This window comes from Nyctibius grandis, chromosome 4 (genome assembly GCF_013368605.1).
Source record: "Nyctibius grandis isolate bNycGra1 chromosome 4, bNycGra1.pri, whole genome shotgun sequence".
NCBI classification, from domain to species: Eukaryota; Metazoa; Chordata; class Aves; order Nyctibiiformes; family Nyctibiidae; genus Nyctibius; species Nyctibius grandis.
In genome coordinates this window covers 65,419,086-65,435,095 of record NC_090661.1, presented here as the reverse complement: position 1 = coordinate 65,435,095, position 16,010 = coordinate 65,419,086, and the positions used below count along the sequence as shown (strand labels likewise).

The 16,010-nt window shown below is 42.7% G+C and overlaps 1 protein-coding gene across 1 annotated transcript in view; it reads left to right on the top strand.

Annotated features, from left to right (window-relative positions):
- Positions 1 to 230: 230 nt before the first annotated feature.
- BRF1 (BRF1 RNA polymerase III transcription initiation factor subunit) overlaps positions 231 to 16,010 on the top strand; it is a 181,435-nt gene continuing 165,655 nt past the window's right edge. Inside the window, exons 1-2 of the mRNA XM_068400188.1 lie at positions 231 to 451; positions 13,354 to 13,434. Coding sequence (XP_068256289.1) covers positions 265 to 451; positions 13,354 to 13,434 — 268 coding nt within the window. The 5' untranslated portion in view covers positions 231 to 264. The remainder of the gene's footprint in view (positions 452 to 13,353; positions 13,435 to 16,010) is intronic.

Here is a 16,010-nt window from a genome sequence, read left to right as displayed (position 1 = left end):
AGGCGCCCCGCCCCGCCGTGGGCCGTGAGGGAGAGGCGGGAAGCGGGAGACGAAGTCTCGCGACAGCCGGCGGGGGCGGCCGCCGCTGCGCTCCTCCCCCTGCCGGTCCCGGCGACCGAGGCCTGCGCTGAGGCCGGGCTGCGCCGCGCCGGGCAGGCGGCGGCAGCGGCGGGGAGGAGGCGGCGGGAAGCCAGCGGCGGCGAGCCAGCGGCGGCGGCGGCAGCGGGCGAGCCGGCCGGGGCCCGGCCCGGGGCGCTGGGCACGATGCCGGGCGGACGGGTGTGCGCCGCCTGCGGCTGCTCGGAGATCGAGGTGGACGCGGCGCGCGGGGACGCGGTGTGCACGGGCTGCGGGTCGGTGCTGGAGGACAACATCATCGTCTCCGAGGTGCAGTTCGTGGAGAACAGCGGCGGCGGCTCCTCCGCCGTGGGGCAGTTCGTGTCTTTGGACGGTGAGCGCCGCCGGGCCGGGGCGGGGCGGGCGTGCGCTGGGCCGGGCTGGGCCGGGGGGTGTGGTGCTGAGCGGGGCAGGGGGTGAGGGTGCTGGGGGGACGGGGGACTGCGTGGGGAGAGGGTAGTGGGAGGGCAAGGGGCAATGCATGGGGAGGGGGTGCTGCGAGGACAGGGGACAGTGTGTGAGGTAAAGATGTGAGGAGAATAAGGGACAATGTATGGAGAGAGGATGTTGGGGGGACAGGGGAGAGAGTGGTGGGGGTCAAGTGACGGTGCATGAGGGAGAGGGTGCTGTAAGGGTTATGGGGGGGGACAGGGCATGGGGGTGAGGGTGCTGTGGGCAGTGTGGGGTCAGGGTCAGGGCACGGCGGTGAGGGCACTGTGCTGGGGGGCAGGGTTATGGGGACGGTGCATGGGGGAATGGGTACTGGGACAATGTATAGGGCGAAGGGGGTGCAGGGTCAGTGCATGGGGGACAGGGTGTTGTGTGAAGGAGCATGGGGGACAGAGCGTGTGGAAAAGAGTGTTGTGCAAAGGTGGGACAGGGATGGCTCGTGTGGGAGCTAGTGCTGGACATAGTGGAAATGGGAGACAGCGCATGGGGAGGGAGGACAGCGTGCTGTGCAAGGTGAGGCAGAAATGGGGTGGGGGGGAGGCTGGGATGAAAGGGGAAATAGCTGTGCAAGATGGGAGAGATGCTCTGTGTGTGACAGGAGTAAGTGCGTGGGGGACTGGAGCTCTGTGTGGGGTGGGTGCATGAGAGAAGGTTTGGGGATCTGTGTGGAAGGACTGGGTGCATGGGGAATGAGGAGGTATATGAAATTATTTGCGGTAGAGGACAGGAGAGTTGGGTGCTTGATGGGTAGAGGGAGTATGTGGAGGCACAGAGGCAGTGTGATGGAGGAGAAGGAGGCTGGAAGTGAAGGGTCAAGGGTCTCCTGTAAATAGATGGGTCAGGGTGTTTGTGTGAGTGCCCCAGAGGATGAGGCCTGTGTGCCTGGAAAAGAGCCACGTGAAGAGGACATGGCATTTGGAAGGGGAGAGAAGGAAAATGGGTGTGGGGAATGTGTGTAAGGAGAAAGAAACATAAGCAAGAAGCATGGGAAGGAGCTTAGCAGTGAAACAAGGGGGGCTGATGGATTATATGGCTGTGGGGAAGAAAGAGGAGCTGTGGTGGAGAGGGCAGCACTGCATACTGGAGTTCAGGAGTTTACTGTAGACCAGGATTTGTCTGATGCCATTCCTGTCTTCCAACTCAGGGTGCTGGCATTACTTTTTTTATAGCTTATAAGCAGCTCTTGTATCCTTCACTTTTTCCTGTAGTGATATGGAGACTACATTTTTAAGGGCTTGTACTGCTTTTTCCCTCCCACTCAAAATTATCCAGGACAGATGGCATCCAAGCAAGGGCTCATTTTGGGATGCTTTTATCCTATGAAAACAGTATCTCAAGGAAAAGAGAAAAGTGCACCATACTGAGGCTTTTTCTTCTTCTGAATGAATTGCACGGTAGTTTCCTAAGTTCCTTTAAGGGACTTTTTCCCCTTTTGTGCAAGTCCTGAGATGCTGTTGTTGGCTGATCTTTTTGATGGGTAGTACATGAATTCCTTGATCTTGTATAGCTAGTTATCTGTCTTACGTCACTCTGAAAAATAATTCTAGCACCCATGAAGACACATAAGCACTGTGGTGATAGGTGGGTGTGTAAAAGTGAAAATGTAACTGGAGCACATTATAGGATGCTTATGGTGTCTTTATCTGGCTGGCACAAGATGTGGTTGCAAGGGTTTCACTGTGTGTTCATGCTGTGATCCTTTAGCAAGTCCCCCTGTGCATTAATATATGTATTTTGGTGAACTGTTCTTTGTGGAAACAGTAGAACGGGACTTTCACAACAATGCTTTTTGTAGATTTGCTAAGTTACTGCAAGGATGAGTGTGGGCCCTGTTTCACATAGTAAATATTTTAAGGAAATTTGGATATGGGTGGTTTATGCTGGTATAATCCTTTACGTTCCAAACCAGATACTTCTGTTGTGAATAATTTTTTTTTGCTTGACTAATCTGAGTGATGGAAGCTAATCAGAAAAGATGTATTTGTGCTGCAGTAAGTGTCTTCATGATGTGTGCTTGTCTATTATGCTTGTATAACACTGATTTAAGTCCTTGGGAATGGGGAGAAAAGTCCTTTCCTGTGTAAGCAAGACAGAATTTGTATCTCTGAGTGTTGTGCTGGATGGGGAATTTCCAATAGAACGTGTATTTCTTTTAAGTCAGAAAACATGTACTTGCTGAAAGGCACATTTTCTGGTAAGCTATAGCTTTCAGTGACTTCTGATTACGTAAGCAAATTTCCAACAAAGTTATCTGTTTTTAACGCCTTTTCCTGTCATCTTTGTCAGCTCTTTAGGTCTGTGGCTCTGAGGGATCCCCTGTGTATGAACTGCCTTGGGCAGAGGCTCCTCAGACTGCAGTCTGGTGTTCACGGGCAGCCCTAATGTGTGGAACGTTTGCAGCGTCAGAGGTGCCTGGGCTGCTGTTTTTGAGACCCTGGCTCTTGATCAATAGGGCTGGATGGCTTGGAGACTGATGTCGAAGTTTTGCAAAGTAGGAGGGCTGTCAGGTTCTCTGTTGCAGAGCTGGGAGTTGAATGGGGCTTTTGGTGTCTATGGAGTTCAGAGCTCCTGGTTGTGCAACAAGATTCCCCGAACACTTCCAAGATCCATGAGGGCTTATATTCATGTGCTAATATATGTCCAGTGGTTATAGATGCCTTTATTCTTAATTTATTTTCATCTTCATGATAAAGAAGCAAAAGGGAATGGAAAGCACTGAGATACTGTTACTGACTTCTCTTCGGTGCATCTAGCAAAACCTTTTATTTTGCCAAGCTGCATGTTAAGGATTCAGAATCTTGCATTTGTTTGCTGAACGAGGAAGAGTGTCCTGCGCTTCTCCATATTAATACAAAGTGGCCTGTCTAGATCATGCCAAGTCCTTGCTAATAAGCCCAGCAACCTCACTATAAAACATGGGAAATCCCTTCTTTTTTTCTCTCAGGGTTGGAAGAAGGTGTGAGATCACAGTTAAGTTTTCCCAGGCAGTATTTGCATTCAGCTGTCAATGTGCCTAGTGTAGGAAGCCACAGCCTCAACACTGATGCCTCTCACAGAGAAGTTTGGTGTAGCCAGTGTTTTCTAGCGCAGGTGCATGAGTCTGTTTCTTTCTGTTGTTTTGGCAGTTCTAACAACTGAGCATTGATGTGCTGAGAAAGTGTGGGCTTGTGCTTGGATATGAGTGAGAGACTTTGCTTTGCAACTGCACAAAGATTTGGGGAAATGCAGGCTAGTAAGTGTGTTGGGCAAAAGGGTAGATGCAGTGAGGGACAAAATAGGTGACTGTACAGGTAAATATGGGGGAAGAATGTTTTTTTGGCAAAATGGCATGCCTTGCAGATCTTTTGGAGCTTTCTGAAGAAGTTAGTAAGTGGACAAAACAGATCGTTGAATTTGCAAAGGGAAGTCAGCAAGATCCTTCACCAGAAGCTTTTAAAGAATCTGAGCTGTCATGGATAAGGGAATGTCCTTACAGAGCACAGTAACTACTCAAATGATAAGAAACATAGACTAGAAATAAATAATAAGTCTCCTGAAGGAGGTGTCAGTGAAGTTCCATAGAATCTGGGCTGATGATCTGGAAAACAGGTGAATGGTGAGTAGATGAGGTTTGCTGGCAACACTAAATTATTTGTGGTAGTAAAGACCGAAGAAGGACCTGTTGCTCTTAGTAGCTGGGTAGTAGGATAGCAGATGGGATCGAGAGTTGCAGTGAGAGTTAGGATTGTTCCTTTCTTCCACACATGGGATGATAGTGTCTGGACTTGCTAGTATAACTTGGGAAGGAGGTACCTAGGTCTTAATGGATAGCTCTGTAAAAACATTTAGCTCAATGTTCATTGGCAGTACAAAAAAAAATGAGTAGGGAGGGGAGTGTTAGAAGTTATCAGAGGAAGAATATGACAGCATGTACATGCACTGTTACCTATCGACAGCACTATCTGCAACTTAAGTACTCTGTACAGTTCTGGTGTGTTTCTCTCTTTTCTTCCCCCTCCTCAAGAAAACCTCTAATAGAACTAGAAAAGATCCAGAGAGGAAGATGGGGTGATTAAGAGGAGGGCTTTTTGAAGAGCTGCTCAGTTGGAACGACTGAATGGACTCAGCCTCTTCAGAATGGAAAAGACATGATTGAATGGAGACATAGTAGAGGTCTGTAAATACAGTAGAATAAGAGGGCAAGGATGAGCAATTGTTCAGTATCACATAATGCAAAAACTAGGGAGTGCTAAGAAATCTAGCAGCTAGCTTATTTAAAGGTAGCAAGTAGGCAGTTCAGAAGCATTAGGAGATTTTTTGTTTGTGTTTTTTTTTGTTGTTGTTGTTTTTTTGTTTGTTTGTTTGTTTGTTTTTTTCCAAAAAAAACATTTAAGTAAGTTGTGAATCAAGTTGTAGATGTTAAAAGTTTACATGAGTTAGAAAACGATTGGGTAAACAGAATAAAGAAGTGTCACGGGCATTAAAAAAAGATACTGTTTCTGGCTCAGTAAGTTCTTGAGCCACAGCTCTCTAGACTCTGGGAGATTATATGAGAGACGTATGGCAACAAGCTTTCCTCCTATGTTTTGTGTTCACTTCTAGGCTTGTGTATTAATAGACTTTACCATCCAGAGGTAGGATACTGGACTAGATAGTCCTTCAATCTGACTTGGCACAGCTGTTCTTTTGAGTCTTTAGCAGAAGATCATGTTCTTTGAGCTCTACAAAGACGCTTTTGAGGGTTTTGACCATTCTTTTAAAATCGGTCCAAGAATCGAGGCGCTATGGTTTTGCCACATAAAGTATAGGTGTCCCTAGGTGTTAATACTGGGTTTTTTTTTCAGCTTGTGTTTTGGAAAGCACAAAACTTCTCTGACTTTGACAGTTATATGGATGTGTTCTCTCTGGAAAATGCTTAGCTAATTCTTATGATCTCCTTGTGAGAAGTAGGTAGTAGAGATATTTACAATTTACAATTGTGAGAGTCTGCGATGAGGTGTCCAGAAATCCAGACTGCAAGGTGAAGATTTATTTAGAGCAAGGTTTATGAAGTTGCATATGCAGTACTTTGTAATAAGGACCATGAAATCTTCCCTGATGGCAGTTAGGGCATATAAAAGGAGATAGCATGCTTATATAAATACACAAAGAGAGAGCTGGGCCATCCCAGTCCTGATGAGACACCCTTTGGAGATGGGCATGACCTATCTGTCTCAGCATAAGAACACTAATGCTCTTTCTTGCCATGGTCTTGATAGAAATGGAGGATATGATTGCAGGTTAGCCTAATCCCACAATTCCTTTTAATGCTGTCTGTCTCGGGGAGTAGCAAGTCATCTCTTCTTGTGAGGTACCTGTCACTTGCTGGGTCACGAGCGGGTAAGTTCATTCACCAGCAAGGGAACACCCTCTTCATGTTCTAGAAGGGGGCTACTGTGTATCTTTCTATTGATCTTCTGAGAGGAAAGTTCTCACAAAGGACAGCTCCCCTGCAGCCCTGCCCTGCCATGGGTCCTGCTGAGCCAGACTCATGTCCCGTGTGGCCTCAGCCCATCCCTCTGGCCCTGCCCGGCCATCCCAGGACTGTGTCTGACCTGGTTCCCCTCGCTGGGCCTGATCCTGACCCCCACATGCAGGCTGACGTCCCACCTGGCCTCAGCCCACCCCTGGACCCACAGAGGTGACAGATGCCCTGGGCTGTGGCTGCCCCTGTCCCACTACAGAGTTCAGGGTCACATCTCTAGTAAAAACTTAAATCAGAATTTTTTTTTCAGAAGCTTTTAGCTGTCTCTTACTTGGCGTGTGTCTTTCCCAGCCATCTGCCTATTTTTAGAAAACCAACAGAAACCTTGTAGTTTTGAGACCTCTGTTCCTCTCTCGGCTTGTCTGAAACTGGGAAGAGAAAGGAGAGGGGCAGCAGCACTGCTGTGTGTGCTGTTTTCCTCAGGGAAGACAGGATAAAAAATGGAGGTTAGCATAATGAAACACAGCCTCCATAGTCTGAGGCAACAGAATTGTGGGATGGAGAAGACAAGTTGGTGGAGGTAGGGACGTTTATCAACTCCAGATAAGACCTACAGGGTACTTCATCCTCAAATGCATGTTGCGGAAAGCCTCAGTAGTGGGGTTATGGGATGATTGTAGGCTGGCCACCGAAGTGGGATTCTTGCCCCACAGGACTTACCCTTCTTTTGGGGTCTGAGGTGAGTGAACATCACTGCTGTGTCTGTGCAAGGCTGAACAGTGTGACTGTCTTGAAACAGGTTTACTGTTTTATGGTTGATTGTTTGGAATTTCTGTTTGTTTTGGTGGCTTATGATTAAAAATATATAAAATAAACTAAATTAAAAATGTATATTCTTTTCTTTAAATGCTAGGCTGGCATTTGTTATTTGAGTTTTACAGTAACAGGTGTGAATTAAATTATTTTAACTTACTCTTACTAGTGACTAAGCCAGGAGGTTTTAGGACAGTGACAACTATACAGACATAGTCATAGAATGGGAGGCTGCAAGGGGCATTGACAGCATTAGTCCAACTTCAGCACTGAGTCAGGATCACATATAGCTCATGGCTCTTGTGCAGCATATATACGTTAAGACTCTCCATCTCCAAATGTACATGAGTTTGCAAGATACTAATTTGAGGCTGGTGGGAAGAATGTTGCTTGTGGAAAGTTATCTGCTTGCTTTTGCTCCCAGGGAGAAAGGAAAGTTGTGAACTAGTAGCCCTTAACACACCAACAAGTGTTTGTTGAAACTTATAGCGTAGGAAGCTCCTCAACGTTTCTAAGTAGGCTCATTCAAATATTAGAATATCAAGGAAAAGTTTCTTCCTGCTAATACAATTTTTTTGTTGCAAGTAAATTATAAGCAACTTACTACAGTGACCCATTTGCACTGCCGTAAGTGCTGAATGCATACTCTTACTCTTCAATGTTTCTTGACAAATTTAATGCATCTTTCTCTTTAATACAGCCGTGGTATGGTCAATTTTTCAGGAAGCTTACTGAAATATTTTGTATATACTACTTTATCCTTAAAGACTTCTTTATGTTTTTACATCGAGGAGTGTGAGCTACATTGACCTCAAGTGCAGAACTTGCCTGGAGTTTGCCTTGATCAAAGTATTTCAGTCTTTTAGGGTTTGTGGAAATGGAAAGTTATGGTCAGCAAACTGGAAAGAAGAGATAGACTAGATACGGGGAGGAAAAAGCTGTCATAAAATTTAAGCTAAGCTTGCTAGCCATTCATCTTCTATGCCTTTTTCTCCTCTAGAACTTTGTAAGATGGACAATTACTGTCACAGTAAGTGCTGGTGAGACAGTTGGTAAAGCAGATGAACTCTGTGGTATTGTCTGGTCAGTTGTTATGCACAATAAAGGATTCTTCTGTATTTTTAAGTGTTACAAAAGTGGAAGGAGTAGGAGTTCTGCTTTTAATTGGTAGTTGTTAATTTGTTTCCATGTAGAATATATTGACAGACCAAATCCTGACTTAAAATATTTCTTATAGTGCAGCCTTGAACAGTCCTGAAGTGGGTTCTGCCAGTAATACACATGCTAAACTTGAAATGACAACGCTGGGTACTGAAAAGTGAAAATAATGTTGATACGGGCAAAATTCCTCTTACTTGTGGTCCAGATTTTTAGAGAGCTGACACTAATTCACGGTTAATTTTAAATTATGTAGAATGGTCATGATGTAATTTGCAACACAGAAGGAAGTATGGATATGCTGGATTTGCAGACCTTTTTGGGAGATCCCGAGGAGTTCTACTTTGTGCTAGGTTTCCTCATTACAAAACTAATTCATAATCATGTTGTGTTGGGAAGGAAGAGGGGAAACTTGAATCTACTTCATGCAAAAGCATAATTATCCGCTATATGTTTTAGTGAGATGAACTGAATCAATTTTTGCTGCTCTTCTGAAATCCTCCAGGTGGCAAGCTTGCATCAGAGTTGTGTGTACAGTATTTTCTTTTTTCTGTCATTGAGCCTTTTATATGCTGTCCTTGTGATGGCAACAAATGCTTGCTTGAAGTGCTTCAGAGTATACTGCTGTCAGTTGTGAAAATGCTCAGTTGTGCACGTAACTTGGATGCAGGCTGCTTTCATAGACTTGTGCAGCCCTGAAGTCTGGCATGATGGATGCAACAGTATATTTATCTCTTCGGTTGGTAGTTATGAAAATAAGCCCATAGGTAGCTAGCTGTGATGGAGTAGATTAAAAGTTTGTCTGTGTAAGTTTGTTCAGCAGTACCATTTCAGCAGGCTGTGGTGCATGCAGATCTGTTAACTTTCCTCTAAAAATGACCGAGAAAAGAATTTTTTTGGTTACAGACTTCAGTAGTTTTGTGCGTTCTGAAATCTTTAATTGCATCATTTTGCTATTGTAGACATGAATTGTGATTGACGTTTCCTTACTCTCCTTTTGACTTTTATGGTCTAACTTAAGTAGGAAGCTCATTAATTTTTTTTATATTAGATTATCTAGTCTACCCTGATGATGAAACTGTTGGTGTGATGCAGTCTGCATTCTTTACCAGACCCAGATTTTATGCTGGGTTTGTAAATATGTGAGTTTTAAATTGAAGGTTTTTCTCCTGCCTTGTGCTGAAGACAGGGTTGGTGTTTTTGGTTTCAGTTTCACAGGGAAGGATTTTGGTAGGACTGGTCCTATCAAATAGCAGATACACTTCAGTTCAAGTTGCAAGTAGCTTCATTCCCTGCCTTCACTTGCTCATTTATGTAGAGGAAACAAAATCCATAATGCTGGAATGGAATCTCTTTCTTCTCCGAGTGTTGAATCTGAAACTCAGCATGTCACTAGCTCTCAGAAAAGTGCCCTTTAAGCTGCGGATGCCCAAGTGGCTGCTCTTTGCCCCCTCTCTATGGAGGGATGTGATAAGTGCTGTTCCTGCTATCTGTCATCTTTTTGTTGCTGTTCAAGGTTACCACAGACTTCAAGCTTTGCTTGCTCCTTTTACTGCTTGAGGAATATTTTTGTAGAGAAGCAGAGTGATGTGGCTTCCAGTGAGTTGGTGGAGCAAAACAGGAACAGCCAAGGTGGCTGGATCTGACCCTGCTCCTCGCAGCTGTGCCCCAGCCTGTGCTGCGAGGAGCAGACATGGGGATAGCTGCTCTTGGCTGCTTGAGGGACAGTCACAGAATCACAGAATGGTTAAGGGTTGGAAGGGACCTCTGGAAATCATCTAGTCCAACCCCCTGCCAAAGCAGGTTCACCCAGAGCATGTTGCACAGGGTCGCATCCAGGCGGGTTTTGAATATCTCCAGAGAAGGAGACTCCACAACCTTCCTGGGCAGCCTGTTCCAGTGCTCTGTCACCCTCAAAGTAAAGAAGTTCCTCCTCATATTGAGATGGAACTTCCCATGTTTCAGCTTGTGCCCATTGCCCCTTGTGCTGTCACTGGGCACCACTGAGAAGAGTCTGGCCCCATCCTCTTGACACCCACCCCTAAGGTATTTGTAAGTGTTGATAAGATCCGCTCTCAGTCTTCTCTTCTCCAACCTGAACAGACCCGGCTCTTTCAGCCTCTCCTCATAAGAGAGATGCTCCAGTCCTTTATCACTTCAGTTCAATGCTTGGGTAATGTGGGGTTGTGGGCTGGGTCTGGACCTGTGTAAGCTTTGACCAAGTATCATCAAGTTTCTAGGAATATGATCTCCTGCATCTTCAATTCTCTTCTTTTGGTGTCTTGGGACACTGTAGCCCACTGAGAGGGCCACAAAATAATTGAGCAGCTGTGCTTTTGAGCTGCCTAACACATCTCTTCACACCTTCTGTTGTCCAAAATTTCATGTAAATGTCCAAAGCTAACTTGAAGAGGAGAGGAGGCTTCAGTTATGCAAAGCTGAGAATCTGAGTTAGTTTCTAAAAATAATCAGTAGATAACAATGTACCTTGGAAGCGCCACCTCATGAAGGAGGGTATTTGAGTTGGCTTAGGGAAATGTTAGTGTTAATGTTGAAGATTTGGCAGGCAGTACTTGAAGACACCAAATACTTCTCAGATAGATTTTTGTATATCTTGAAAGCTGGATGTGAAGAAATTCACTTTTGAAGTTGTAGAGGGAAAAATGGAAAAGGTCAAGAAATGTAAGAATGTCACTTAAGCTGGGATGTTAATTTGGTTGTGCCTAGCAATTGCTGTTCCTTTCCTTTGTACTTTTTAAATGACTAGCTTTGTAGGGATTTTTGTCTTTAAATGAATTTGATGATTTCACAGTTTTCTTTTTTAAAGAGTTTATCTTTTTGTTACCCAGCTGAACAGTTACATTAATGAGTTTGGTTTGCATTCTGCTTGTAAAGATTAAAGCTGATGGCGAGACTTCATAGTCAATGGCAACATTAGTTCGCAGTTCTGAGAGCGTAAGTGCTCGACAGACTATAGTTTTCTGTCTGTTTTCAAAGCCAAATGCTAATTAGAGATGTACAGGCTTTCCAGTTAGCTCGCTGAGAAATGGGCACGTCAATTCAGAATTTGTCTTTCGGGTAGCTCTGCTAGTGTCTGCTGCAGACTCTATAGCTTGGAAAGAAATTACTTTTATGTATAATGTTATATCTTGATGTCTAATGAAAAAACTATCTTAAAGAACAAAACCACTGAAATCTCAACTTAATTTTATTTTGTTTGTATTCTTTCTGATTTTTAGCTTCTGAGTAAGAGAAATTATTTTGTTAATAATATTGTTTATCACTATGGTAAGATTGTTTTTGCGCAAGCTTTTTAGTAGTAACAGGGAAACCTGTAAAAGAGTAGTGTAGCTGTTTTGACAGTGATAATCCAATAGAGTTCAGTATTTTGGTATAGTCAAAGGTAGAGGGGACTGAAAAGTAGAGCCTTTGGGCACAGGAGGGGGACAATGGTGCCTTTGACGCAAGTGCTGGGTGAGCTTCTACCCCCAGCGTGCCCTGCTCTTTGTTCCTGCTCTTGCCCTGCAGTTTATGGCCTCCTCCACTGTCCTGATGTTTGAGTGTGCGCTCTCCTGCTCCAAATCAGACAAATGAGGTAGCCTGTGGTAAAGCAAACCTTAAAACAACAAAAAAAGGAGGGTAGGAGGCAAAATTTCTGAAGTTAGATTTGCTACTGAAGAAAAGGAACATAAAACTACTGCCACTGTTGATATATTTTTTTGCCAGGTAAACCATTCTTATTAAATGTACACCAAAAATATTGCATGTGCTAGGGTAGTTTGGTAACCTCTCTGTTTTGCCTCATCAGTTTGTTTTGGAACATTTGTGGAAATATGAGACTGTACCTATAAGAATGGCAAGGAGACATTGCTGTCTATAATAGTCTGGAGCAAATACAGAGTTGGGAGGGTTACCTCTGTATCCAGTGAGGAGGTCACTGTGGAATATTTTTCATTTCTAATTAGGATATTGAACTGAAGTACTTAAGCTGTGGGGCATTTTTGTGAGAGCTTCTGATTATTGTTCATTGAAAGGATCTGTTAATGGAGTGAAGGTGAAGTAAGTGTCTGTTGTGGGTAGCACTGGAAACCTAATTTAAAGGTTGTATGGAAAATTAAGCTTCAAAGGCTTATAAACAGTAATTCTGTAGGAATATTAGCTTTTCTGGCTTTTTTTCCTTAACATAGATGTACATGAAATGCAGCCGAGAGGAGACTAGCTGAGAAAGTCTAGTGAGAGTGAACAATTTAGGTCACAGTTTCTCATCACTTGTACCTTCTATGGAAGTATGTTATTCAGGTGTGCAGAAGTGTGCTGAACCCCTTAAAGTGCCACTTCACTCCTCTGTATGGTTCTATCCCAAAGCCATTCTAGTTTTTTCTAGAGAACTGGTTTAAGATGAGAAAACATAGCTATGAGAACTTGAGGAAAAATGTAGGTGTCATAGGCAACAAGATGACTTGTTTTTGCTATTCTGAAGAACAGGCTACTCAAATTACATGGAAGTCCAATTACTAACAAATTACTTGTTTCAATCCTGTGCAATTTAGCTTTTTGGTCTCACTTGCTCTTAAGCTCATATATTCGAATATCCTGCTTGAGGTAGCCTGATTGTTTTTAAAAAAACTTATTGCTTTAGTCGGAGACTATTTCTGTCCTTGGTAGTTTTCAAGATGGGTTTGTGTGAGTAGTTCCATTGACTCCCAGAGCACTGTGCATTCAGGCTCCCCAGCGTTGGCACGGATGCATAAACCAGCCTCTAGTTTATGCTAATTTACAACTGAGACTTATTTTAGTCTCTAACCTTTCAGGGTGTAAAAGTAGCAGTTCCAGACTTGCAGATTTTGTAGCCTAACTGTCACTGTGTGCACCTAATGTTAAACTGAAGTTATTTTAAAGTAAGTGTTAATGTCTGTAGTAGCCAACACAGTCATTATTGAATACTAAATGTGTTTTATGTTCTGTAGTGCAGTAATGAGATATTAAAATTCTGTATTGAATATTCTTCAGACAAAAATTATTAACTAAGCAATTGTTTCATCATTTACTTTGAGAAATATTTACAATATTGATTTTCATGTTCTACCTAAAATAGGGCTTGTGACATTTTTGTACTTTTGGAACTGAGGTTGGGAGGGCTTATGGAGCCATGTAATTCTTCCCAAGGAAGAAATAAATTGCACAGGATTTGTACTCGATGTCTTAAGCCCTTCAAGCACTTCTGTTACCCTTCTTAATGTAATTTGGCATGTTGTAAATTATACAGATACTGAATATAGTGGCACAATAAGTTTTCTTTTAATATTTTAATTCAGTTATTGCATTTGACATGTCTGTCTCTCTTTTTTTTTTTTTCCCTCCCCCCCTAATAGGTGCAGGCAAAACACTGACTTTAGGAGGAGGATTCCACGCCAATCTGGGAAAGGAGTCACGAGCACAAACTCTACAGAATGGTACTTGCAAACTTTAGTCTTGCTGATATGACTTTTTTTTTATTACTTAATATGGTTGATTACTATTAATTTTTAGTTTTGAATGTGACCTCAGAACCTTGGCAGGCCACTCATTATTCAGTAGGCAAGTCTGCCTGGTGCTGATTTTACATTGTGCTCTCATTTGGTGGTTATACCTGATTTATGAGGTCAGGTAGCTGGCTGGCAAAGGGTAATGGCACCTGACAATACTATCATAGTTTAAAAGAGCTTTTTCAAGGTTGACATGCCCACTGTACCTTTTTATTATCTGTTAACCTATTGTGGCTTTTTATCTTACCAGTTTTCAGGGTTCTTGAAATGGTTTATGCATGTTTATTTTTAAGTGTTCAAATGGTTGGGTTTTTTTTTATACAGGGTAACTGTGAGATAATGCATGTATTTATGCACACTTCATAGTAGTCATGCTTAATATGTGAATGTTGAACAGAGGGGAAAAATTGAAAAAAGATTCAAGTGTTCAGAGGATATTTAAATAAATATTCTCATTACATGCTATACATTTTAATTGAAACCTGCATAATCTGCACTCTTTCTTTAAAGAGAGTGAATAAAAACAACTTTATTCCAGAAACAGAATGGTCTTCCAGTTTCAATTGCTGTTACTCATATCAATGGACAGGAGTTGTCATTTTTTGGCTAATTAATACTCTTGTCTCATGACTCTTGGAGATGACAGCTGATGGACTGTCATATCAAAGACTCAGAAGCTGACATGTAATTAACCAAGGGACGTAGATGGGTTTTACTGTAATGATGCTCATTTTGGCGGGATATTTTAGATAAAGGTATTTTCCTAAATTAAAGTCTTATACTTGGAACTGAAATGCAGAAAATCTTATCTGATATTATGCCTGTGTAGGTATACGAAGGATAAGATTGATCTGATATTTTATCTCCATAGGTATAGAAGGTTAAGATTGCACTGTGTTATTGAAATATTGCCAGATTGCTTTACTCAGCATTATTCAGGTGATTTATACACAGATTGTTTCATATACAGAATGTTTTATTCAGCTGTTTGTACTGAACAGTATTGAGCCCTGCTTGTTTGGCAGAGTAAAGCTCTCACTTTATGTGAGCTAGTTTCAGTGTCAGGTGCGAAGTTACTATCTTAGGAGTTTTAAAAATGCCTGTATAAACTGTAACCTGTATAAGCAGTGGAGTAAAACCACTGAAATACCTTTTAGTTAGTGAAGCTTGCCTTTGGATGAAGGCACTTTAATCAAAACTTTAATTTTGTACAGGCATTTTAAAAATAAATTGGCTTGTTGTGCATAAGGACTGCCCAGTTCCTTGTCTTTAATTGTAGAAAAGTAAAATAATGAGGGGAGAAATGCTCTCCTATTGCTTCTTGGGAGTGTTTGAATCCTTCAAAAGCCCTTTTGGTTATGCTGAAAGGTAATCGCAATTAAAGACAGTGTAGGCGTTTTTCTGGAATCTAAACATGGCTTCTTTCTTGGATGAGTGTTTGCTGGGGAATATGTCTGAGCATCTTCCTTCCCCACAGCTTTTGTGCGTGGGGCCCCCCTAATCATATGCAATCATTCTGACTTGGCTAAAGTCTATGAGCATCATATACAAGAAATTATAGTTGCTTTAAATGAAATTATCTCCTAAACAGTTTTGAAACAGAAAAATAATTTGTCTTTTACCTGTACATGTCTGAGGCTCTTTACGGTTTTCTTCTCTCTTTTGTGGCTATCCTTTATATAAGAAAAAAGTATTTGATCTTTGATTTCTGTAGCCAACCTGCGTTTGTCATGCTGCCAATCTGTCTCTGGGAAAGTTCTTTTCAATGAGCTAAGTGATGTTCTTGCTCAGTTGCAGGCATGACAACAGCAGCTGATATTTCAGGTAGAGCAATTGGAGTTTGAAAGGCTTTTCTTTCTGCTGCTCTATAATGAGCTAGTTGTCTGCTGCATTTAATCACACTTTTGGCTTTACATAGTTTTTAATTGCAGATTGAGCTATGGCAGTGAACTTACAAAATCTCCCCCGTCAGTATGTGCCCATGATCCTGGCTTTTTTTTTGTGAAATTATGTTAATATCCATTGTGTTTAGACTTGAAAGTGTAGCAAGGTAAATGAACTTACTATATGTATTTTAAAGGAAAAGTATGGGGTTGTTCATTCAGTGAAACTGAAGTGCCCTGATAGTTGACTGTATTAAAAATGAGCAGTAATCCTTGGAGCGCTATGCTGTCTGATCAGAAAAAATGCTGAGCTACTTACTTACTTATTTGCTGGTACTACTACGTTTGCATTTCCAAAGTTAACTGAGTTGCAAATGAACTGCTGAAATTAGCTCCCGTCGGGATGCTGGTGCAGCACAGCTTGTGAACATGCTTCAGGAGGCCTGTTCCTGCAGCTCGTGATGGCTCTTATGTCAAGGTTGCGTGCTACCTTCAGCAGTGTAAGCACATGATTTTCTCCTATGTGGTGCTCCGTACAGGCTACGGCTGAAGGGAAGAACCAGGCTTGGGAAAGCAGGGATGGGCGGCGGAGCCCAGATTGCTCTGGAGGTCGTCCCCAGT